The sequence below is a fragment of the Bos grunniens genome, chromosome 5, assembly GCF_055505025.1.
Source record: "Bos grunniens cultivar Pamir isolate PY7600 chromosome 5, Bosgru_T2T1.0, whole genome shotgun sequence".
Taxonomy (NCBI): Eukaryota; Metazoa; Chordata; class Mammalia; order Artiodactyla; family Bovidae; genus Bos; species Bos grunniens.
In genome coordinates, this window is record NC_141169.1 from 24,688,988 (window position 1) to 24,714,053 (window position 25,066).

At 44.3% G+C, this 25,066-nt stretch overlaps 1 protein-coding gene across 4 annotated transcripts in view; it reads left to right on the forward strand.

Moving 5' to 3' along the window:
- Positions 1–25,066, forward strand: part of PLXNC1 (plexin C1) — a 158,246-nt gene that overhangs the window by 24,233 nt on the left and 108,947 nt on the right. For all 4 annotated transcript variants that reach the window (XM_086399070.1, XM_086399068.1, XM_086399067.1 and 1 more), the window contains exons 2-4: positions 543–683; positions 12,115–12,249; positions 16,367–16,467. In XM_086399070.1, the coding sequence (XP_086255196.1) occupies positions 633–683; positions 12,115–12,249; positions 16,367–16,467 (287 nt within the window). In that variant the 5' untranslated portion in view covers positions 543–632. The remainder of the gene's footprint in view (positions 1–542; positions 684–12,114; positions 12,250–16,366; positions 16,468–25,066) is intronic.

The window sequence follows — 25,066 nt, forward strand, 5'->3', positions numbered from 1 at the left end:
CCTCTGAATGACTTACCCATCTCTGGGCTAACACACTGCTGCCTTCTTAGGAATCCAGATTCCTTCCGCTCTGCCATCACATCAAATAGGATGGTCCATCTCACACCTTAGGAAATGGCTTGTTTAACCTCGCAGAAGCCGAATCCTCTCCAAAATAAATTGTCACATGTTCCTGCAAATAGCCAAGTATAAGACTGTCTCCTTCCCAATTCAGTGGTGGGCTCTTTCTTGGCAATAAAGTGGACCTCGGTTTCATATATCTGCTGGGGGAGTGTTAAATGGATGGCTAGCTCACTGCTGGCAATCAATAGATGTTAATACGCAGTAAACAAATGGCTTTCCACAGGCTGGGCAAGCACAGTGATTCTGCAGATAAAGGGGATAAAAGGTTGCTCCTGGGGATCTTGCCTAAACAAATGTATTGGGGGCTCCAGTAGGATCCTTCCCAGGTGGGCATGAGTGACATTTTATCATCATGAGAATTATCATTGTTAAAAATTATCTTTTTGTTTTTTAATTTGTACGTTTGTGTGCATGTTCAGAAAAACGAGGATGAACCTGAAAAAGTCGAACCGATCGCATCATCTACCTTGATCCATTCCGACCTGACATCCGTTTATGGCACCGTGGTAATGAACAGGACTGTTTTATTCTTGGGGACTGGAGATGGCCAGTTACTTAAGGTTGGTTCTCTGTGCCTTCTTCAATGTCGATTTTAATATTGATCCATTTTGTGCTTTTGGCTTCTTTTTTGTTTGTTTTTTATTGCTTCTGGTTTATGCACAAGACCATACCGACTGCTTTATGTACTGCTCAGAGAACACCCCCAACCCCTGAAATGGCCTGAAAGAACTTTCCGGAAATCTATTCATAATAACCTCCCTACCCATGTGTGAGAGTGACAGCCCCCTTGCTTCCTGGGAACTTGTCAAGGCAGTTCCTTTCCTTACTCCTAAGCTGCCTGGGTGAAGCATATGGGGGTCTGGCCCTACTCCATCCTCGGTTCACCTTCCTAAGACTTTTAACCTTTCGATTCTGTCTCCTTTATGATGGAAATGTACAAAGCACCTGATTTCTCATAGCTTCAAAGAGAATAAAAAAACAAAAAACAGATGTTCCCTCTCCCCAGCCTACCTGCCACCCACATAGGGGGTTTGTTTTCTGCCCTTTGTACCCACACCCACCACAGAGAGGTTAGAGATCTGAAACCCTTTGAGACTCCCCTTGACTTTTATCTCTGAGGACTTTTTTTCCACTTGGTGGGTATACCACTGCTCAAGTTGAGATTTTTATTCACTGGGGCAGAGGGGCAGTGGGAAGGAAGAGAAAAATTCAGATACTACGTGACTCTGAAATTATATAGTGGTTATCTTATCAATTTCTTTAGTAAGCGTTTACTGAGCTCCTCCTGTGACCACCAACGTTCATGGTTCGAAAGGGCACTGTCTCTTTCACCCTAGTCTGATTCTCCTTTGTCTCTCTGTAGCCAGTTAATTTACTCCAATTCAAAATTGAAAACTAACAGATTTGTTTTCTCAAAGGATTTCCCACTGACAACTAGCTGTGTGACTTGAGGTCAATCACCTAGTCTCCCTGAGCGTCCATTTCCTCATCTGTAAAGTGAGATTGTACTGGATGACCCAGGAAACCGCTTTTTCTTCTGGTGGTCGCTGATTCTGTCTTCTGTGCAGTGATGCCCCGCTGTAGCCAAGCCTGCCTGCTGGCTGGCTTCCTCCAGATGCGCCCGAGTACTGCTCCCACACCTCTGCTTACACTGTACCTCCTCCCTGGATTACTCTTGTTTTTTTTCCCTCTGCTTTACTGAATCCTGTGAGTCTATGCTTTGGCTCAGCTCAAACTCCACCTCCTGTCTGAGCCCTCCTAAGACTGGAGTGTTCACGTTTCTCCCCCGTCTCCCGAAATACCCGTTGTCTGTATCGTCCTTTTGGCTTGTCACAGATGTCTTGCTTGGATGCCTGACCTTTCCTCGTGTGTTTGTCTTGCCTTCCCGACTTGATTTTAAGCTTCCTGAGAAAGGAGGCCGGGAATTCCCACAGCCCAATACAGGGCTGAGTGCCTGGTAGATATTTGATTTAATCTGTTTTCTTTGGAGGAAACCCAGTAACATATGGGAGGGGGTTTGTTTGTATACACATTCTTTTAAAATATACATTGATCATCTTTCCTGTTGTGTTAGCTGTATTTCCTGGCGAAAGGTAAATACCCACCCGTCCTCGAGCACAAGTTTGCTCAGCACCGTCTCGGTGTTGTCAGGCCGTGTCCGGAGCTCCTGTGACCTGGTCAGGCTGCTTAGACCCCTTCGCCTGGCAGAAGACGAACCGCCAGCCCTTACTGGGTCTCCTCACCAATTCTGTCCTCAGATGTGGGATATTTTTGACGAGTGCTTTGACAAGAACACCATTTCCCCAAAGCTGAGCCAACCAAACTGTTAGATGGTAAATCGGAGGTGAAGGAACACTCGGCTATAAATAGTTTCCCATGGGACGGCCTGGTTTTGCCTGTCCTGTTTGTTCACCCCCGCAGTTCGTGTGTACCTGGCTGGCGGGTACTGATGTGGTACTTGAGGGGTGGAACTGAGCTGCAGCCTCAAGCTGCTGAGGAAGAGGTGGCTGACCCAAGTCTCACTTTCTTCGGCATCTGTCCAGGCTTCACCTTCAAAAGTCGCATCTGTAGCCTTGCTTGTAGGGTTCCAATAACAGGGGCAGGTCCATTTTCCGTTTCCTTGTTTTGGTGCTCGTCACTCTACCCGTTCTAACTAACTTAGTCCTCTCCACCACTCGGTGAGGTAGATCGGGGTCCCTACCCTCTGGGCTGAGGACCGGTGCCTCTGGTCAGGTCAGTGGTGGCATTAGATTAGAAATAAAGTGCACAATAAAGGTAATGTGCTGGAATCATCCCCGAAACCATCCCCCCAGCCACCCCAGGTCTGTGGAAAAATTGTCTCCCATGGAACCAGTCCTTGGCATTGCAGTCCACAGGGTCACAGAGAGTCAGACACGACTTAGCTACTGAACAACGACATGGGGTCACAAAGAGTCTGACACGACTTAGCTACTGAACAAGGACACGTGGCAGAGCGGGGATTTGAACCAGGAGCCACTTCAGAGACTGACTGGTATCCTTCAGGTTGCTCTGACTCGGTAGCTGCTGCCCCAGGTATGGGCAGCCACTCCATGAAGGGCCTCTGGGGAGAGTGGGAAGGCGGCTGACAGGAGGTCATGATGACGGGGGTGGGGGCGGGGCGATGAATCGGGGTTCTTAGAAGCTCAGGGAAGAATCCCAGCTTGAGAAGAAGCAGACCATCTGACTGAGGGACTACCTCACTGGCAGGAGAGCTTCTGAGGAATTAAACTCTACCCGCAGCTCCCCCTTAGGAGGATTCTGCCCTCGGGAGGAGGCTGTGAGCTCACCTGCCCACCCCCTCCCGGGCTCCCTAGGACAGCCCGGTCACTCCTACTCCCCCAGGAGTCCTGGGCACAGAGGGCTCGGTGCAGCCCCTTAAACCACCCAGAGTCCTGAGGAACCAGCACTGGGCAGGTGCTTTGGGAGAACCTCCAAATCCTTCATTCAAAAACTTCAAGCTTGTCCCTTGCCAGACTTGTCACTGGAACTGTTGGAAAAGACGAACATTGATAGACACAAGCTTGGCTTCTTAAGCCACAGAGCGGAGCTACTAAAGAGCAGAGAAAAACAAAACCCAACCCAAGGCAGCCTGAGGGGGGGAGGAGAAGAAAGGGCTTGGATCACCCACAGCCTGACTCATCAGTTTCCTCGGAGATCAAGAGTCAACAGCGTTTTGACAGACGCCAGGCGCCGTAGTATATGCCTGGTTGGATGAGAGGCAGGCACTAGCATTTGGGAGCCCATTGCTGTTTTTGACCAACACACACGCATGTACGCACACATGCACACACACACATCTACCCCACCCCCACTCCCACTCCCATTTCCTAAATCTCTGAAAACTTCATGGAGTTTTAATATAGTTTGGTGCCGTTAAAATGTCATGTTATTTAAATTTGTTTTATTGTAAGAGTAATACATGCTTATGGAGAAACTTTCTAAGTATTGGGGTATGAGGGGAAAGCAAAGAAAAAACGCCCCTGGTTTTCTTACACGGAAGCAGCCGCTGTCAGCATTTCACCTCTTTTTTTTTTTATAACATAGTTGAGGTCAGACTCTATCCTATTTTGCATCCTTTTTTCTTCAGTTAATGAGGAAAGAAATGCTTGTATTAAAATGTTACGGCACACTTGTAAACAGTATTTTTAAATATCATGTTCTAATACGTGGAAACGTTTTGAGTTTAAGCTAAGATAGTGAATCATTTTTAACATGTCTTGAAAGGCATGCACTCTTTCAAGTCATCTAGTACTATCTCCGAAGGGAAGATTTTATTGATGATAAAGTGGAAAAATTAAAGACCTCACAATATGCTAATACTTTTGCTACCCTCTTCCTCCTGCTTTTATTACAAAATTCCTTTATAAGATGTTAGAAAAACTGAACTAATTTGGAACTGAACATGTCCTTGTGATTGTCTACTCTGCCCCTTCCTTACCGACTTGCCATCCTCATGGTTGTGAGACAAGTTATGTCCACTTTTCTCTCTGGTTATTTCCTCATTTCACTTCCTTTCTGAGTATGACTGCATGTTATAATTTTTCAGTTGTCAGCGTCTCTACTGAGATCAGCTGAGAAAGTAGGGCCATGCTGAACTCAGTATTTGGGAATTCATACCCCATGTGTTACATGGCCAGGATGCTGCAATGAGTGCTCATTCTTACAAACATGGGCTGGCTCTTTCTCCAGACTGTGGTACACACTCGGGTGTAGTTTGGATTCCTTTGAGCTGACTCTGTTGCATATAGCAGATTATTTCAGGGGCAGAATTGAGTATTTTGAGCTTTTCCGGGTGGTAAAACAAGTAATAAAGAAACATGCATGAAATCTAATGTTTGTAACCTTACCCATGCGCATACCTTTCTTGTAAGCATAATAAGGCAGTGGGTGAGGAATAATAACAGCTAATGTTTCTGAGCTCAGACTGTGTGCCCAGCATTAGGACCAGTGTCTTCATGGATTAACTAGTTGAATGCTATTAACATCTCCACTTCATAAATGAAAAAACCTGAGGCTGTGAGATGATCGGTAACTTGCTCAAGGGGATTTGAACTGAAGCAACCAATCTTCTGGGCTTCCCAGGTGGCTCAGTGGGTAAAGAACCTGTCTGCAATACAGGATGATGCTGGAGATATCGGTTTGATTCCTGGGTTGAGAAGATCCCCTGGAGAAGGGCATGACAACCCACTCCATTTTTCTTGCCTGGAGAACCCCATGGACAGAGGAGCCTGGTGAGCTACAGTCCATAGGGCTCATAGAGTCAGACATGACTGAATGACTGAGCATAGCACAATGCAACCAGTCTCCCAAAAAATTGCACTGACAACTCAAATGTATTCTGTAGAGTTTGTGGAACTGTTTTGTAAATTATTATTATTTTCTGATATTGGAATATCTAGGTTAGTATCAAGATGCACATATTTGAGGTTTCATGAGAAAGGGCTCTGGCTTTTGTGGTTTTAGTTTGTTCCTATTCAGGGACAGCTTGCTTCAGTCCAGCTGGTGCAGACTTCTCTTTTAGAAAAAGGCAGAGCCCTGTCCTCTTGGGGCTGCATGTAGTTCCTGGGAGCCTCTGAAGTCCCTTAGGAAGCCTGGCTTTTCCCCGGTGAACTCCTTTAGAGCGAAGGTAGGAAATCTGTTCCGGTTGAGTTTTAGAATGGCTCCAGCAGTAAGAGGCTAGGGTTGGCTTTCTCCAACGTCCCTGGGCCTCAAGTAGAGTTCAGGACACAGGAAGCCATAGCCGGCCCTTTCCCCAGGTCCAGCAGAGAAACAGCACGCTTGTGCTTGCTTAGGACTGATTCCCTGTGTAGTTCTCCAAACTCTGCTCCTACCATGGAGGGAAATTCAACCCATTTCCAGAAAGTTCTTCCTGCCTCCACCCAGAGTAACCTCTGAAGAGTTTGCCTGGACTCTGGCTTTCAAAATTTTTGAGTGAAAAATAAGAGAAGTCTTTCATAAGGTCAAGCTCTGTTTATACTCCTACAGAATGTTCAAATAAGGAAAAGGAGGCCATGAGGAACCCAGGACAGGACCTGGGCCGGAAATGGGGGTGGTGGGGCTGGCTGAGCTGAGGTAACAGACCAAAAAGTAGAGAGAGTGGGGACTGTTGAAACTTGGAAGTGGCCTCCATGGTTGGCTGTTGAGAATGCCATGTTCAAGCTTACCCCCATCTCATTCATTCCAGTTTGTGAGTGTGCAGGGACTCCCTGATTCAGAACAAGCTCTCCCGTGGAATCCACAAATCTAGAACTCGTGATTCAGGCTGTGTGTTTCTCTTACTACTTACACTGAAATCAGGAGACAGGAAACCAGAGAGGCATTTGCTTTAATCTTTCTATTTCATATTTATTATTACTCCTACCTACTAAAGCACAGTAAAGGCTACTGTATAATTACCTTGCTTTCTCGTTTGTCTGTGTGTGTGTGTGGTTTAAGTCTCCTTTGTAGCATTTCTCAGAAACTATTGATGGAAAAAAAAGTGAGAAGATTGTTTACACTTAACTGGTTAGCCTCACAGAGTGAGGTATAAGAAAAAAAATGTGGTGAAAAATAGTTTTAACTTCTTGAACACCCGTGGCTTCCCAATGTCATAGTAAAGAAAAAAATAGTCTTTCATTTAATTTTCCTCCCCCTCATTTTCCTCACCAGGCTATCTTTCCCGTGGATGGTGTTGTCCCTGTTATACAGCTAACTGTATGGTGTGGAAGTCTTACACACTATACATTTCAGGACTGTAGTTTGTTTTTTATTTATTTATTTTTGCATGCAACGAAAATCCCAAGGCTAGTTAATAGGCTGCCTTGAGGCTTCAGGAAGATGTCAACAGAAACAATATGTTGACACTAACTGAAATCCTGCATCGGGAAAAATTTGTTTTCTACACAGGCTGCAGCTGGAAAAATCTGAAGAGCCCTATAAAATCTTGAATGCTAATAAAGTATGTTTTTCATTTAATAAATATTTATTGGGCACCTTTTTTTATGTGCCAGGACCTTTTCTGGGTGCCAAGGATACAAAAGTGAACAAAACCGACAATGCCCCTACGCTCTTGGTAGGAAAAGAAAGACAGGGAACGAGTAAATGGATTAATTAGTGGTGAAGTCATTACACAAGGTGGTAAATGCCATGGAGAAAACAGAGTGATGGGTAGAGAGGGACAGTGGGGTACCATAGAAAGGTGACCAGGGAAGGCTTCTCAGAGGAGGTGACTTTTGAGACTCAAAGGATGAAAGGGTTTATGAGAATATACATGGCAGAGACTCACATTGACTTCAGACTAGATCTATAACAAGCGTGTATCCTGGAAGCAACAGATGAAAATCCACATCATGCCCGAGGAGTGTGTGTGTGTGTGTTGGAGGCATTTTCTCTTATGCAAAACTCAACCCATTTTGGGTTTCTGTGACTCACCATTACTTCCTGCATCACTTCACTGATCGTGTTCTTTTCCGAGGCTGCCCAGCTCCAGTCTTGCTGGCTGGCTTTTCTGTGTTGAAGTGGATGTGACTTTTGCAGTTAGAAGATCTAAGTGTTCTCTCAGCGTCCGCCTGCTGGGCTGGGGTTGGGTGGGGTCAGAGGTGATATTAATAGAAATCCGGAGGAGAAGGAGAGCCTTCCCCATCCTCTCCTGGAGTCATCTGAGAGAGATGAGAATCATGCTGAAACAGAGACCCCAGTCTCTGTGTAGCTTGTGGTTTAGTAAAATTAAAAATGTGATGAACATGGAAACTTCCTTGGGGCTGTGGAGAGCATTCTCTGCATAATCTAGCAAAAAGAAAAACATTTGACCCACTCATCCTCAAACACTTGAAATTTAGATTGTGTGTATGTATTTTTAAAGACAATGTATTAGCGTTGTTCAAAACTCAAAAGAACCAAGAAAACATGCAGTGTTAAGTCACCCATTCTTGACTTCTGGGGCAACCAAATACCTCTCTGTAAAATAGAGATATTTTATATATGTCTACAAGCAAAAGGGGGAGGATAGTCTTTTCCCCATTTATTAAACATATATGTTATATATGTGTATACATGTAGATATATATTTAACATAGCATTTTGAACATATAATACATAATATGTTTGAACATATAATACGTAAAAAGCTTTCTAATTCTTTTTATTGCTAAATAGCATTTATTGTTTGCACTGTAGTTTACTTACCTGGATCCCTATTGTTGGGTACTTGGGTTGTTTCAGTCCTTTGTCGGAACACACAATGTTGCAGTAAGTCCCCATTACATCTGTCATTTCACATATATGCTAAGGGCTGTGGGGTCTAAGGATATGTGTTCTATAATTTTGATAGATGATGCCAAATTACCTTCTGGAGAAGTCTTACTCTCATCAACAATGAAGCATGTCCCTTTAAACCCAGCGTCTCTAGTTATTGTGACAAGCTTCGGTGTTGGCCACTCAAGGTAGCTTGTTCAGGAAACTGGCAAATCCTGGCACAAGTACACATTGGTAATTTAAAGAAAAAAAAAAAAGCAATTTCCCTGCCATAGTTCCAAGTTTTAGAGAGAATACTGATGCCTTATCTCCAAGGGATCTAGTAAATAAATCTGTATTGACCCAAATAAGATCTTTCTAGCCCCTACTCATCTGCATCCACCATGCTCCAGAAATAAATAAGCTCCAGTAACAAACAACTGCACAGCAGCTCTAACTCACTGAAAGTGGATAAGTGATATGAGTAAATAAAAAGTATGTTTTTATTTACTTTTAAATTTTAAAGCAAATCCAAGACACTATGTCATTTCACTCATACATATTTTATTATACATGTCTAGGAAACTATGATCATTTCTTTATATCACCACAACCATAAAGCTGTTATCACAAATATTAATAGGAAAATTATAATTAAGTGAAAAGTGAAAGGGAAGTTGCTCAATCGTGTCCGACTCTTCACGACCCCATGACTGCAGCCCACCAGGCTCCTCCGTCCATGGGATTTTCCAGGCAAGAGTGCTGGAGTGGGGTAATTCTCCAAGAATTATCTAATAACAAGTCTAAATAACTAAATTTTCCTTATTGACTCAAGAATGTCTTTTTAAAATTGTTTTCTTCAAATTGGTATCTGATCAAGATATCTGAACAAGATCCTAAAATAACACTGAGGTTGGTCTGTTTCTCTGAGTCTGTGTGATCTCCTCTTGTCATTTGGTTCACCTCCATTGACTTTTTGAGGAAGGGAAGTCTGTGGTCCTGTGGAATGTCTCATATCGTGGATTTGGCTGTTCACATCCTTGTGGTACCATTTAGCTTGTTCCTCTACCCCTTCTGTTTCTTAATGCTAAATGGATGTTAGCACTAAAGGCTTATCAGATTTGGCTTCAGCTCCATTGGCAAGAATGCTTCATAGGTGTTCCTCCCAAATGATGGGTTTTATCCAATCAATTTGTAAACAGAGATCTGAACAGCAGGTTTTCTTCTCCTGACTCTAACTTCTATCAGTCTTATTTTTGTTTATATCTGACTTCTATCTCTTTCCTTCTATACAACCACGTTCCAAGAACCAGATCAGCTGTTTGCATCTGAGCTGATTAATAAGGAATGTGAATTAGAGATGGGAAGACAGGAGCCTGGCAAGTCCACACTTGGTCGGTCCCTCCCCGAGGTCTCCCTTGGCTCACCATTTTCTGTAGGCCACAGTCTCTAACAGAACTTTCCCTGATGATGGAAATGCTGCCTATCTGCACTCACAATATGATAACCACTAGCCATATGTGGATAGTTATTCCTTGAAATGTGACTCATGTGGCTGAGAAAGTGAATTTTTAATTAAATTTAAGTAGCCCTGTGTGGCTACTGGCTACCATATTGGATGGTGCAGCTGTAGAGTCATTTTTCAATGACTTGGGGTACAGACCTTTCCCAACTCCCTTGGGACCTAAATATTGCTTTTCCTTTTTTAAAAGTCATATTTAATGTATTTAGTTACATTGATTTTTTCCAGAGCTGCCACTGAACTTCGCAGTTCATGTGCTTCTCATGAGCTACCAGTTACACCAAATCCACCCAGGTTTGACTCAGAACAGATGATGGAAGGAAATCACCATCACAGGACAGGTCCAGATCCTGAGTGCATGCAGGATGCGGTTCCATCTGCCAAACTGATAAGGAGCCTATGGTTAAATAGCAAAAACGTGCTCACCATCAGGATGTGTGGCACAGGCATATTATAGCTCAGTAGATGTGTTGTAGACTTTGAAAAGAATCTCAGGTGCCACGTTTTTGTTTTTTCAAATTATATGCTCAGTGTAACTGATGGCCACAGTGGTAGAGAGATGAATGAATATAGATGCTGTATCTGGATGTTTTCAAACTGACAAAATGCTGAACATCCTCACTTTGAAAAGCATTGTATTGTTTGGGGCAAAGGGGTGGATACAGAGAGGATTAGGACATGGTGCCTACCCAAGAAGAGCTTGCAATCTAGTAATAGATTATTATCCATCGAGTATTGATTATGTGCTAAGCATTGTTCATAATTCTTATCTGGTCCTACAACAACTGTGTATAAGGAAAGCATTATGAGTTCCATTTTAGAGATGAGGAGATTGAGGCCCAGGGAGCTTCAGTAAACTCCTAGCTCAGAGTAGCACAGCTCCTGGAAGGGCAGAGCCAGGAGGCAAACCTGAGACCGAACTACCGTTCTGTTTCCCCAGGGTTAGGGTGATAGTCACCCGAGCGGCCTTCCTAGCCGTGTTTCAAACCACACCTTCTCACCGTGTCACTCCTATGCTCACAGCCCTGCTGTGGCTCCCTGTCTCTTACCCAGAGTAAGGGGCAAAATCCTTACACAGGCCAACAAGAACCTATGTGATCCATCCTATTACCTTGCTGTCCACTCCCTTCTACCTTGCTTGTTTTGCTCAGGTCATACTGGTCTGCTCTCATTTTAGGGCCTTTGCACCAATGGATTACTCTTTTAAGAGCATCTTTTGTTCAGATACCTAAGTGACTTGCTCCAGAATCTCCTGCAAGTCTCTAAATGAATGTCGCCTTCTAATGAAGCTTACATTGAACATGCATCTTCCATCTCATTTTACTTGGACCTGTATCACCTGCTAACATATTTTTTAAGTATCGGAGTATAGTTGATTTATAACTGTGGATTAATTTCCAGTGTACAGCAAAGTGATTCAATTGTACATGTATAAATTGGTTCTTTTTCAGATTCTGTTCCTTTGTAGATTATTATGAGATATTGAATGTAGTTCCCTATGATATAAAATACCTGCTGGTGTATGTTATAACTTTATAATTCGTTGTTAATTATCATTTTGCCCCTCACCCCACGCATGCACATGAATATAAGTTCTATAAGGGCAGAATCTTCCCGCCATTTGTTCACTGCCATTTTGCAAACATCTAGAATGTGCCAGAATAATATAGTGGATGTTCAGTAGATATTTATTGACAAAAGATGAATGAAGCTCAGGAATGGCCAGTTTCAAAGCCACACTTATATTTGATGTATAAACAAGTACCTACTTGCTTAGGCCTGCTAAGTTGTCCTGGTTACTTTAAAACACATAGCCATGCAGACTCACATAGGCAAATCAGAGTAACCCATGCAAATATCTGTCAAACTGACTGCCTTCAGTTTTAAGATCACTTGGCATAGCACTAGTGAAGCTGTCACTGTAGCGTCTCATAAGGCCCCCGTGGTCAGAAATTGTGGACAGTGGGCTTCCACATGGAAGGATACTGCCCCAGCACTGAAGAGTGACCTTTTGTGTGTGTGCATGCACAGCTTTGTCCCCTACAAAAGCAGAAATACCAAGCTTGTCATCACTGGCCTTGAAGGCTGAGACATGAGCCGATGATGAAGGAAAGTAGCATCCCAGCCAGTGTGCATAGTGAGGAAGAAAGGATGTAGTCTTAGGATTAAGCAGTAAGTTTTGCCACCCTGAAATTCAAATTATTTAATGGACATTTTATTTCTTTTTTAAAAAACAGGTTATTCTCAGTGAAAATTTGGCCTCGAATTGTCCAGAGGTTATCTATGAAATCAAAGAAGAAACACCTGTTTTCTACAAACTTGTTCCTCATCCTAAGAAGAATATCTACATCTACCTAACAGCTGGAAAAGAGGTAGGTAGAAATACTAGTTACCATTTCTGTCTTATGAATACAAACTGTTTGACTGATGTCATTGTCCCATGGTAAAGCTTGTACTTTGAACTACTGAGTTTAAACACTGCTGCAAGCTCTGAGAAGACCTGCCGTGGTTCACAGGCATGGAATTAAAAACCTTACTGTCAGTAAGTAAGCAAGAAATATTACCTATTTAGACAATTTTATTATTGGCTATATTTCCAATGCCAAGTTTTTCAGAGAAGTGTGTGCTTGCAAATGGGTGCATAATCAGCAAGATAACTGAATTTACACATTTATCATGTGGGCATTGAACGGTTAGATGCATTTATGAATATGCCCAATGGGATTGGCTTTGGAATTTGGGGTTAATATCAGGCCACAGTCTTATACACATTCATGAACCAGGAAATATATGGCACCCACCCTCCCTCTCTTAATTTATCTGGCTGTTTTAGTTTTTCTTCTTGCTTCTGCTTACTGAAATAAAAAGGATGCCTTTTTACATTTTCTTCAGTTTTAAAGAGCTTTCAGCAAGGGAAAGAGGAGGGGAACTAATTATTATTGAGTTCCTACCGATGCTGTACTAGTTACTATTCCAAAGGGAGTCTCTCTAGATGCATAGAATTGTACACACAAACACACCAACCCCAAAATATAATAAACAGTGTTAACAAAAGCTGTCAATAATGTAGTGAGATAAAAATTACCCTTGTTTTGTATATGAAGAATCTAGGACTCAGGCTAAATATCTTTTCATGGATATATACATATAGGGCCTTGTCAGGGGTAGGACTTAAATTCTACCCTGATCTTGAAGCCTATGATTGTTGTTGTTCAGTCACTAAATCATGTCCAACTCTTTGCAGTCCCATGGACTGCAGCACGCCAGGCTTCCCTGTCCTTCCCTACCTCTCGGAGTTTGCTCAAACTCATGTCTGTTGAGTCAATGATGCCATTCAAACATCTCATCCTCTGTCACCCACTTCTCCTGCCCTCAATCTTTCCCAGCATCAGGGTCTTTTCCAGTGAGTCAGCTCTTCACATCAGGTGGCCAAAGTATTGGAGCTTTAGCTTCAGCATCCGTTCTTCCAGTGAATATTCGGGGTTGATTCCCTTTAGGATTGACTGGTTTGATCTTCTTGCAGTCCAAGGGACTCTCAAGAGTCTTCTCCAGCACCACAGTTTGAAAGCATCAATTCTTCAGTGCTCAGCCTTCTTTATGGTCCAACTCTCAAATCCATTCATGACTACTAGAAAAACCATAATTTTGACTGTACAGACCTTTGTCAGCAAAGTGATGTCTCTGCTTTTTAATACACTGTCAAAGCCTGTAATAAGTAGGATCAACCCCAAATTTGTGAAAACCAAACATTCTTTCATGGTTGTTTTGACTCATGACCATTTGAACATACAAAGTGCAAAGATAACTGAGACTTACATAATTACATGATGAATGTCACATGCTCTCAGCCCACCCCCATTTTTCATTCTTTTCTTCTCTATTATTCTAAGCAGAGCAGCAATGACATCAGTCTCCATGTACTGGCCAAGTCACAGAGATGATGTGCAAGCCATTTAGAGCTTCTGACTTTCCTAAAAAGGCATTATTGCCCTTTGCATGTTGAAAAGGCAGCTATTCAAAATGACCACGTTGAGATGGCCAGTGAATCTCATATACCTTTGTTCTTCACCATACAGAACCTTTGCAAACAGCTTGCTTCAACATTTAAACACTGTCTATTATATTTCTTCCCCCAGGGCTCCCATAGTTGAAAGATTTTTGTCTATTCAACAAACTGCATTTATTAAGTAACAATTCCCATTCTCAGGCTTTATTTATCAAGGGCATCTCAAAACAGCCACTCAGAGCGCTGACTGTGCTACCACAGGGAGCTGATAAAATTCCAGCTCAAAGCAAAGACACTTGTAGCCTTGCTTAGTCTGTGCATGTTTTTGTAATCAGCTTTTTGAAACATTACAAATAGCTCATAAATCCTTCCCCCAAATCCCAGACTGTAGGCCGAGAACCACAGTGAGAATCACCAGTAGTTGATAGATTCTCACTTTCTGAAGGTGAAGAGTTCTAGTCTGGCCATTCAAAGCCTGAAGACCTGGGAAGAGTTTTCTACTGGGCATCAAAGCTGGCTATTCTTACTTTCTTCACTTAGATTCACTGCTGGAGTTCCTATTAGTAAGACTCTGGTTTTCTGGTTTAGCCAAGATAGGCCCTACAGAGGCAAAACCCAAGGAAGATCCTTCCTCAACTCTTGGGGAGATAGGAACAGACAAACTGAAATGCCCTGGTATATCCATAGAACACCTGGTCATTAAAAACAACCACATGGGGATAGCTACATTGTTGTGGAATAACTCCTATAATGTGTTAAGTTAGAGAAGCAGGTCCAATGTAGTAGTTATGGTGGCCTTTCTTTAACATGGACTTCCCTGGTGGCTCACACAGTAAAGAATCTGCCTACAATGCAGGAGACCCAGGTTTAGTTCCTGGGTTGGAAAGAATCCCCTGGAGAAGGAAACGGCTACCCGCTCCAGTATTCTTGCCTGGGAAATCTCATGGACACAAGGAGCCTGGCAGGCTGCAGTCCATGGGGTTGCAAAGAGTTGGACAGCACTGAGCGACTAACACTTTCACTTTTTTTTTCAGAGTAGTTCTCATAGAATGTTCTGGAGACTCATTTTGTACTAAATGTTCTGAGCAAAAGTAGTCCTGAGAGCAGATGTTACCTACTATATCCCTCCTAGAGTATCATAACCAGAGCATTCAAACGCTCTCAGAAGCCTTGTGCTAAGGAAACCGAGTTTGCTTTTTGCCTGTGAGGTTTCACATGTGTGTTGGACCGTGGAAACTTTTTCCAGTGTAGTAGCAAGAACCAAGATTTATTGAGTGTGTATTATGTTCTGGGCATTGTTGGTAATAACCCTGTGAAGTCAGCAGTGCCATCACCATGTCACAGGTGAGAAAACAAGGTCAGAGAGATTCCGTGACATTTGTGAAAACACCCCAGAATTACAAAGATGTCCTGTGAGCTACAAGGAAGTATCCACATTCTGATTAATTTCGGCTCAGGCTGGTGGCCTGCCCGCTGCATCTGTCAGCCACCCTGGGAACTGAGATGATGGGTGTGGTTATTCTCCACAAAGTCAACTTAAAATGGACTGTTCATTAGAATGGACTCAACTTAGAATGGACTCTGCTTTTCTCACAAACTTCTTCTAGAACTCTCTGTTGCTCTGTATGATTTAAGAAGTTACTTATGGTCTCCAGCAGGTACACCTTGCTGGCTGTGAGTTCTACAGGTTTCCTGACTATCTGCTGTGGGATTTTGCCTGCAAAAAACATGCTGTGTAAGGCTCAGGTCCTCCCTGCCTCCCCTGACCCTGCTTGGAGGCTTGGCCTACCTTTGGGGCCTGGGTTTGCCCATCACCATCTCCCTCTCTGGGGGCTGCTATTACCTGACAACTGGAAGAGGCAGCTCCAGGGGCTGAGAATGATTGGAAAACTCCTCCTGTTTCTTTTATTTTCGCCTTCAGTGGAGGGAGTGTGAGCAGTGAGCTGGGAGCTGAGGTGATGGAACAACCCTGAGAAGGGTGTGGGAGGGTGGTCCTCATTTCCATGCCAAGGGTTAACCTCCTGCTGACACTTGGGGTCAGAGCCTGTTGCTTTCCCCTGATGCTCATTTTCAAGGTGCTGTTGACTCACTCTCTGAAAACCAGGTGACCTGATTCCATGATCTTGGAAATCACTATTAGCAGATCAGAAAGCTAACTATGTACCTGTTAGCGGAGGTTAATAGAGGTTCACCTGTGAGAACTCTTTAAAAATACAGATTCCTAGGCCCCTGCCCCAGTCCCGCTCAACTTGAGTCTCAGCGGCAGGGGGTCTGGGAATCTGCCCTTTCAAAAGCTCCCCCAGGAGATGCTGATAAACTGCTCCATAGCCTAGGACTTGAGAACCACTGCCCGATGTCATTACACAGACATTCAGCATTTGAGTTGATAAATGTCTCCTCGTGGCCCTTCATCAGATAAGGTGTTGGAGTTTTTCTGGTGTTGCTTATAATTCCATCTGAGCTGCCATCATCTTTATTTTTAGGTGAGGAGAATTCGTGTTGCGAACTGCGGTAAACATAAATCCTGTTGGGAGTGTTTAGCAGCAACAGACCCTCACTGCGGTTGGTGCCATTCGCTACAAAGGTATTTCCTGAGTTTTCTCACTGACTTGCAATTTTGAAACAGTGTGATGCGGCTGCACACTTGTTGCCCTACTTTAAGGATCCATTGCAATGACCTGGGGGAACTGATCTCGGCGCCCACTAAAATATCATTGTGTAATCCAAATGCATTCTTGGGGATGTTCCCAGCCATGACGGTGTTACTGAAATCATTTGACCTGGACGGCTGAGAGGGTCCCCAAGCTGGAAGGGTAGGGGGAGTTGGAGGTGGGGGAGAGGGGATAAGTTGGGGCTGTCAGTTTTTCTTTTACTTTCTGCAGAGTTCTCCAAGACTAGAGAGAGAGAGAGAGAGACAGAAGGTTCTCCCTCAGCGGAGATAAAAGAATAGGCATGTTTGAAATGTTTCAAATGAATCCTCATGATGTCACGCATTCAGTTGGCTCCGTGGAAGCCTGATTATTGATGATGTTGTCTCCTGATGCGCGGTACAGCTGTGCACAGGCCTGATGTGCAGTCGCAGTCTCCGGGCAGAATCTGCCCAGCTCGGTCTTGAATTACGATGTTCACGACCCATCTAGGCTCAGGGCGACTTGTAGCAGCTTCCTCGCCATGGCAGCTCCCAGTGTCGCTGGGACCGGCCTGGTTGGATTCACTGTTGCCATGACAACTCAGTACTCAGGCTCTGCTATAGAAGTGAGGAGAGGAGAGCCTGCTGCAGCTCAGGCAGAGGGAAAAAAAGCACATACACCGTAACAGTGTCTGTCAGTTTGGTGCTTTCAGTTTTTAAAGGTGAAAAAGGATAAGAAAGAGTAGAACAGGGGCAGAGAAGCTGAAGGCTAAACAAGGGGCAATTTGGGGAAAGAAAAGAAGGCTGAGAAAGAGAATTTGGGAAGCTTTTGCAGGGAAGAAGGCAAGAGGAATGAAGAAGTATGGGGAAATACAATATAAGCCAGAGGTTCAGTAAACAAAATAAAAATATGGGGATGGAATTAATTAAGAGTTCATGGAGGAAGTCTGAAGCTGAGATGCAGCAAGATGCATAATTGCCCTTGCCTTTCACTGAGCTTCCTTACCGGGCTGTTGCCGTCAGAATCACCGGCAGACAAAAGAAGCAGGGCCAGGAAGAGGCTCATGAATAATTGTAATTGGGTAGGAACGTTTTCTTCTTGTGGCTTGCCTAAGACTAGACTTGAAGAAAATTAACTGATCACAAACAGACCGGTATCGCTGCACACTCACTAAGAGGTTTTGCTGTAATCTTTCCAACCCTTTCCACTGATGTAGGTTCTCTGGGTTTGCAGAGCTCTCTGCACGAGTTAATTCAGTAACAGTGGTGGAGCTGGTGGTGATGGTCACAGTGGTGATGTGATTAAATAGCCACATGTAGCTAGTGGCCACTCTATGGGCAAGCACAGGTCTGGCATTCATAAGAGATGTCTGAATTAGAGATGTGAATTTGGGGGGTTAATAGTGTTCAGATGATACACGTCGTGAAGTTGTAAGACCAGTGAGGGAGGGGGCATAGGTTGAGGAGAGGAGTAGTTGAAGAACTGAGCTTTGAGTTCAGTGAGCATTGGTGCAGGGTTTAGGGGTCAGGGAGATGAAGAAGTAGAGCTGAGAGAACAGCCAGAAGCGAGAGGAAAAACCAAAGAAGGTGGCTTCTTGGAGGCCCAGGGAAGAAAGGAGGAGGGGAGTGGTCCATCGTGCCAGATTGTGCTGAGATGTCGAGCAAGAAAAGCGAATTGAACCACTGGACTTAGCAGGTGATTACTGCCAACTGTGACAAGGACAGGAAGTAGTGATAAAACTGTAAAGAGAAAATGAGAAGAGGATGGAGCGGAGACAGCTCTTTCGAAGAGCTTTACTGAGAAAGACAGCAGAAACATGGAGCAGACATTGCAGGAAAGTGTGAAGTCCAGAGAGCTGTTTTTTAAGACACATGAAATAACTGTGTTTTAGTGCGGCTGGGAAAGTTCTAGTAGTGTGGGAGAAACTGACAATACAGCAGAGAGAAGAGAATTGTGGGGTGTTGTCTTTCTGCAGCTGAAAGAAAATATGATCTTCTGTGCCAGTGGGGGGCCCAGCCCCAGCCAGGAGCATGGGACCCTTCATCCTTGGTCATGGGAGGGCAGGAGGAAAATATGGGCTCAGGAGCAGGTCAGTGGTGGAAGCGTATACAGTGTCTTTTCGTGTGACTTTGCATTATTTTCAGGAATGTATGATGAGTGAGAGCGAGGTGAGGGAGGAAGCCCTGGAGTTGGAAGGGAGAAGTGAGAGAAGGTACAGAAGAGAGAGGACGAGAGAACAGAGCTAGGAAATGAAGAGCAATTGCCAGACAGTGTCAGGGTGCACATGAGCTCCATGGTCTTGCTCTTGAAGTGAGAGCGGTACTCCTGGTTCTGCTTTCACAAGCCACGTTTGGCTCTGTAGGCATAGCGGTAGGATAGGGGAGAGTTAGATTTAGCCAGAGATGGGACTGGTGGCTCAGTGGTAAAGAATCTGCCTGAAATACAGGAGACACAGTTTCAGTTCCTGGGTGGGGAAGATCCCCTGGAGGAGGGCATGGCAAGCCACTCCGTACTCTTGCCTGGAGAATCCCCAGGGACAGAGGAGCCTGGCAGGCTACGATCTATGGGGTCACAGAGTTGGACACGACTGAAGCAGCTAAGCAGCAGCAGGGAGTTTTCAAGAGAGGAAAGTTGCGTCCAGGAGCTGAGGGTGCCTGATGATATGAGTTTGGATACTTACAATTGTGGACCCTGGGCTCCAAGCTGGAAGTGAGGAGGGAGGTGAGGATGGGCGTGAGGGATGGGAAAAGGTAGCCAGCTCTGTGCAGGGGAGACTGTTTTGGGGTTTGAGACTTGTGGGACCTGGGGACCTGGAGAAGAGGTAGTGGTCGGACTATGGGGAACTTGAAATTAAGGTCGCAGAGAGTGCAGAGTTATTGGTCCTGACAAGGTCTGGGGTGGGATTCTGTAACTGAAGTAGAATGGAGTACAAGATCATTGGCAGAGAGGGTTGGCAACTGAGGGGTCACAGTGCTCACTGGGCCAGTCATCAAGAAGGACTATGGAACAATTTTGGAGGGACTGAGGAGCAAGATATTCAAAAAAAGAAATGAATTGCCTGTAGGCTGCATAGTCTGTGGATGGTGGTGACAAGGTGGGGCTTGGGGGCCTCTGGGCAGATGGCCCAATGGCTTGAGCTTCAGAGCTGCGGTGTGGGGAGTAGGCTTGGAAAGAAAGGAAGAAGAATCATCCTAAAGAGGCAGCAAGACACAAGGAGGACCCTTATGATGAGGGAGAGGAAGCAGCCAGCCCTTGGTGGGCTGTAGGAATCGGTGTCCTCAGGGAGAGCCTGGTTTCAGAATGAACAAAAGAGTGAAGAGAATAGTTGGAGAAGTTGAAGACTCCAGGGATTTTATTGATGATGGGCTATGATAAAGGAGTTCTAGCCTTCTAGAAAAGGCTGCTCATAGCTTCCCCTGCTTCTGCTCTTGTTCCCTTACCCCTGCCCCAAGAGGAGTGGGCGTTTAAAAATCTCAACCAGATCATTTTATTCCCCAGCTTAAAAACCTCCACTGGCCTCCATTGTAGAATTCAGTCTGACTCCCTTACTCATGGGACCTGAATACAGAGCTTCTAAGAATCAGGTCCTTGGTTACTTGGCCCTTTCTTTCTAACTTAACAATATGCCAGGTTTGTTCCTCCCACAGGGACTTTTCAGCAGCTGTTTCCTCAATCTAGAAAATTCTTCCCCAAATCTTGCCACGGTTGGTTCTTTTCTTACTCGTCAGGTCCCAGCATGCACATCTCCCCCTCTACCAATGACCCAGTCTGAAGAAGCCTCACCTCACTCCCAGTGACGTCACTGTTTTGTTTTATTCTTGGCCCCATCACTACCTGGCTTCCCTGGTGGCTCAGTGATGAAGAATCTGTCATGAGACCTGGGTTCAATCCCAGAGTCAGGAAGATCCCCTGGAGAAGGAAATGGAAACCCACTCCAGTATTCTTGGCTGGAGAATCCCATGGACAGAAGAGCCTTCTGAGCTATAGTCCATGGGGTCACAAAGAGGTGGACATGACTGAGCAACTACCACACACATGTATCAATACCTGAATGACCTTCTTTCTCTGCCTCTTTATTATAATGTAAGTTGCTTGGGAGCCTTGTCTTGTTCATGACCATATCCCCAGAATCTAGAACAGTGCTTGGCACATGATAGGTGCTTTAAAAATGCATGTCAAATGAATGGAGATTGAGTGGTTGGAAACATCTACCAATGGCAGGCTGAGACATGTTAAGCATGATTAAAACATTCCAGGTTTGTGAACTGATGGCCCTTCCCAGCCATGTCAGATCACTTGGTTTCAAACTGGCTTGGTTCTGGCCTAAGATGAAATAAAACTAAGCCTCATATCTGTGACTCATGTTAAGCTCCCAGTACCATTCAAAATTAGGAATTCTAAAGGGGGATGTTTTCTTATAACTGTAGAGCATCCCACTGTGTTTATTTTAAATGTCACAGATTTATTTAGAAAAATAATTTGTTTTCTCTGTTGAGAAGGTTGAGTTTTATTACATACATGTCTAGAAAGTGGATGTGTTTGGGGGTGTGTGTGCAAGAAAATGATCTTAGCTTCCTTTGGATCAAGTGTGAAGAATGGGCATCCAGTAAAAGCTGATAAAAAGCAATTAGACAAACAATGAGCTCAAAAAAGTCTAGTATTTTATTGTTGGAACCTCAAATCCAACCTATGTTGAATTTTTCTGTGTGGGTGGAAAGTGAATTTTTGCAGGCTGAATATCTTAGGTTTGGAAGCAGCTTCTCAGTTTCTCCCATATTGCAAAGCATAGCACATGTGTTCAGTTATGGATTTCCACAAAACTGGCAATCCTGAACCAATGAACAGGTGAGGTTCCAAAAGTTCATTTGCAAATTTGTTTGGCACTCTGAATGCATTTTTCCCATACAAACAATGTCATAAATTAAGGGCTGATTCCCAAGTCAGCCCACAAAATTCAATTTATTTAATTTCAATAAATATTTATTGAATATCTACCAAGAACCCAATGTGGGAAGTGACATAACTAGGTGATATTGGGAGAAATCAGATGCCATTCTTGGCCTTAAAGAATTTACATGCCAGCTAAAGAGACAGACCCATCACTGGCCAGGATTCATTCATTCAGTCATACATCGCATCAACAGATTTCCTGAGCACCTACTGTGTGCTTGGGATACAGTTCTTTCTTGCCCACATGGAGCTTGCAGTCTAGTGAGGGATAAAAAAAAAAAAGCAAAAAGTGAAGTCGCTCAGTCGTGTCTGACTCTTTGTGACCCCATGGACTGTAGCCTGCCAGGCTCCTCCATCCATGGGATTTCCAGGCAAGAATACTGGAGTGGGTTGCCATTTCCTTCTTCAGGGGATCCTTCTGACCCAGGGATTGAACCCGGGTCTCTCGCACTGCAGGCAGACTCTTTACCATCTGAGCCACCAGGGAAGCCCAGTGAAGGATAGGGACAGTGTTATTAGTCAGGTCTGCTCCAGTAATACTGTGTTAACCAACAGATTCTCAGTGGCTTACAAGAACAAAAATTTGTTTTTCTTGCTCACGGTTCGGCTCCAGTGGAGGGTGGGGGTGGGAAGGGGACTCTTTGTCAAGTTGTAGGTGGAGAGTTTGGTTCAGATCTGCTTCATACGTCTCTCGTCCTGTATGTACTCTCCTCAAGGCAGACAGCAGAAGTGCAGGAACCCAAGCTGCACTCTGTGGTGCATTCAGAGCCTCCAGTCATGTCACGTTTGCTGATATTCCATTGGCAAGCAAGCCACATAGCCAAGCCAAACATCAGTGAGGTAGGGATACATACTGCACCTACTCTAGGTCCTTCTATTACAGAAGAGACTGCAGAAGTGGGAACAGTAATTCAGTCTACCCCAATACATCAAGGGGTTTCCAATCTATTAATCTTGATAGGTAAATAGAGAGTAATAATGTTTAGCACAGAGGAAGTGGAGGATTCCATGGAGGCACATTAAAAAAAAAATCTAAATAATAATAGCACATGTTGGCGAGGATGTGGAAAAAATGAAACCCTTGTGCACTGTTGGTGAGAATGTAAATTGGTGCAGCCACTGTAGAAAACATTGTAGAGGTCCCTCAAAAAATTGAAAATAGAACCATCACATGATCCAGCAATGCCACACCTAGGTATTTTTCTGAAGAAAATGAACACTAATTCAAAAAGATAAGTGCATTCTTATGTTCATTGCCGTGTTATTCACAATAGACGAGATGTGGAAGCCACCTAAGTATCCTTCGATAGATGAGTGGATAAAGAAGATGTGGTATGTGTACACAATGGACTCCTCCTCAGACATTTAAAAAATGAAATCTTGCCGTTCACAGCAACATGGATGGACCTAGAGGATATTAAGCTAAGTGAAATAAGTCAGGCAGAGAAAGACAGATATTGGATGGATTTCACTTGTATGTGGAATCTAAAAAAACATAAACAAAAATAGCAATGGAAACAGAGTCGTAGGTACAAACAGGTGGTTGCCGGAGAGGAGGGAGATGGGGAGATAGGTGAAATAGGTGAGGGGGATTAAGAGGAACAGACTTCCAGTGCAAAATAAATGAGTCATGGAGTGAAATGTACAGCTGGAGAATATATGGTAATAATTAATAATAATTAGTAGTAGTAATTATAAAATGGAATAATGATTAATGATAATAATATGCTGATAACTTTGTATGGTGACAGATGGTACCTCGACTTGTCATGGTGACTGTTTTGTAATGTATAGAAATATCAAATCACTATATTGTGCACCTGGATCTAACAGTTTTATAGGTCTATAATACTTCAATTAAAAAGACAACCACAGGTTCAGTGAAAATGAATCAATCAAAGAAAACAAACCTAAACTTAAGGTCACAGAAGGCTTCCTGGAGGAAGGGATGTCTAAGCTGAGCCTGAAGTGTGAGCGTCAGAGAGCATCCGGGTAAAGAGAGAGGAGGTGGAGGAAACTGAGGGAACAGGCCATGCCAAGGTCGGGAGCTGGAGGAGCGCTTGGCCTGACGGGCAGTATGGAGCAAGGGTATGGTCTGAGGAGCGTAGTTAACGAGGATAGATGGGGTGGGGGAGAATGAGTCTTATAGCCCATGTTAAAGATCTGAATTTTCCTGGAAAGGCTTTGGGAAGCCATTCCAGGGTTTCAATCAGAAGGCAGACTGGATCACTTGTGTCGGGTAGAACAAGCATTCTGGGACAAGACAGACTAGAGAAGACACCGCTGGAAACCCGCAGATCACTGAGAAAGTGGTTGTAAACCAGCAAGAGATTGGAGACTGAATTAGAGAGATGATTGTGGGGATGGAGAGAAGCAGGTGGATTTAAGAGCTGGCTGGAAGATAGAATTGACAGGACTTAGTGATTAATTGGATTCCTCCCTTGAGTCTGACACACTAAAAATAGGGCCATAAAATGAAAAATAAAATATCAAGGTGGCCACTGTTTTTCTGGAAGATGTATTCTTTCTCTTTTGATCTAAGTCCTCACAAAGAAAGTAATGATACCCAAGCCTACACTGGATGCCTACTGTGTCTCAGGCCTTGTACTTGGCTCTGGGTGGGAACCCAAAGAATGGGTACCTAAGTTAGATGGAGAAGGACTTCTGAGAGAGGTGGAACTGGGTCTCAGGTCCTGGGACTTTGCTGTTGAAATGATAGGGGAAAGAGTGCAAGTATCTGGCTTGGGTACCAGAGGGACCAAGGTATTACTGACTGAGCAGGAGTTTAGAAAGACTAGCCAGTTTGGGATGCCCAGCAATGCAGGGGATGACTACCACACTGGAAGGAGGAGTCCAGCAGAGAAAGAAGAGCGCAGACCTGGAGTCAGTGTGTTCAGGATTGAATCCAGGCCCCTGTGTGACCTGCAGGTTTCTTATCATCTCTGTGCCAAATCTCCTCTTCTATAAAGCAGGGCTTCCCTGGTAGCTCAGCTGGTAAAGAATCCTCCTGCAATGCAGGAGACCCTGGTTGGATTCCTGGGCCAGGAAGATCCCCCGGAGAAGGGATAGGCTACCCACTCCAGTATCCTTGGGCTTCCCTGGTGGCTCAGCTGGTGAAGAATCCGCCTGCAATGCAAGAGTTCTGGGTTTGATCCATGGGTTGGGAAGATCCCCTGGAGAAGGGAATGGCTACCCTGTACCCAGTATTCCTGCCTGGAGAATTCCATGGACTCTGCAGTCCATGGCGTTGCAAAGAGTGGGGCATGACTGAGTGACTTTCACTTTCATAAAGCAGAGTAGTAACAGTACCTCTCTTGGAGGCTTGCTGAGAGAATTAGATGATGTGCATAAAGTCCTAGGCACAGTTCCTCTTTGTGGTAAGCACTGTAGTGATGTTAGCTGTTATGATGGCAAAACCCCAGAGGAAGGAGCAGTTGGTTGTAACCAAGGTTGGGAAAGGCTTCAGAGAAGAGGTCACGTTAAGATTGGGTCTTGGGGGAGAGGAGAATATTGGGTCTTGAAGCCTGAGGAGAATTTCACCATGGGTGTGGAGTGAGGGATAATTCACGCAGCAGAACCATCACAATAAGGGTGTGATCTTTT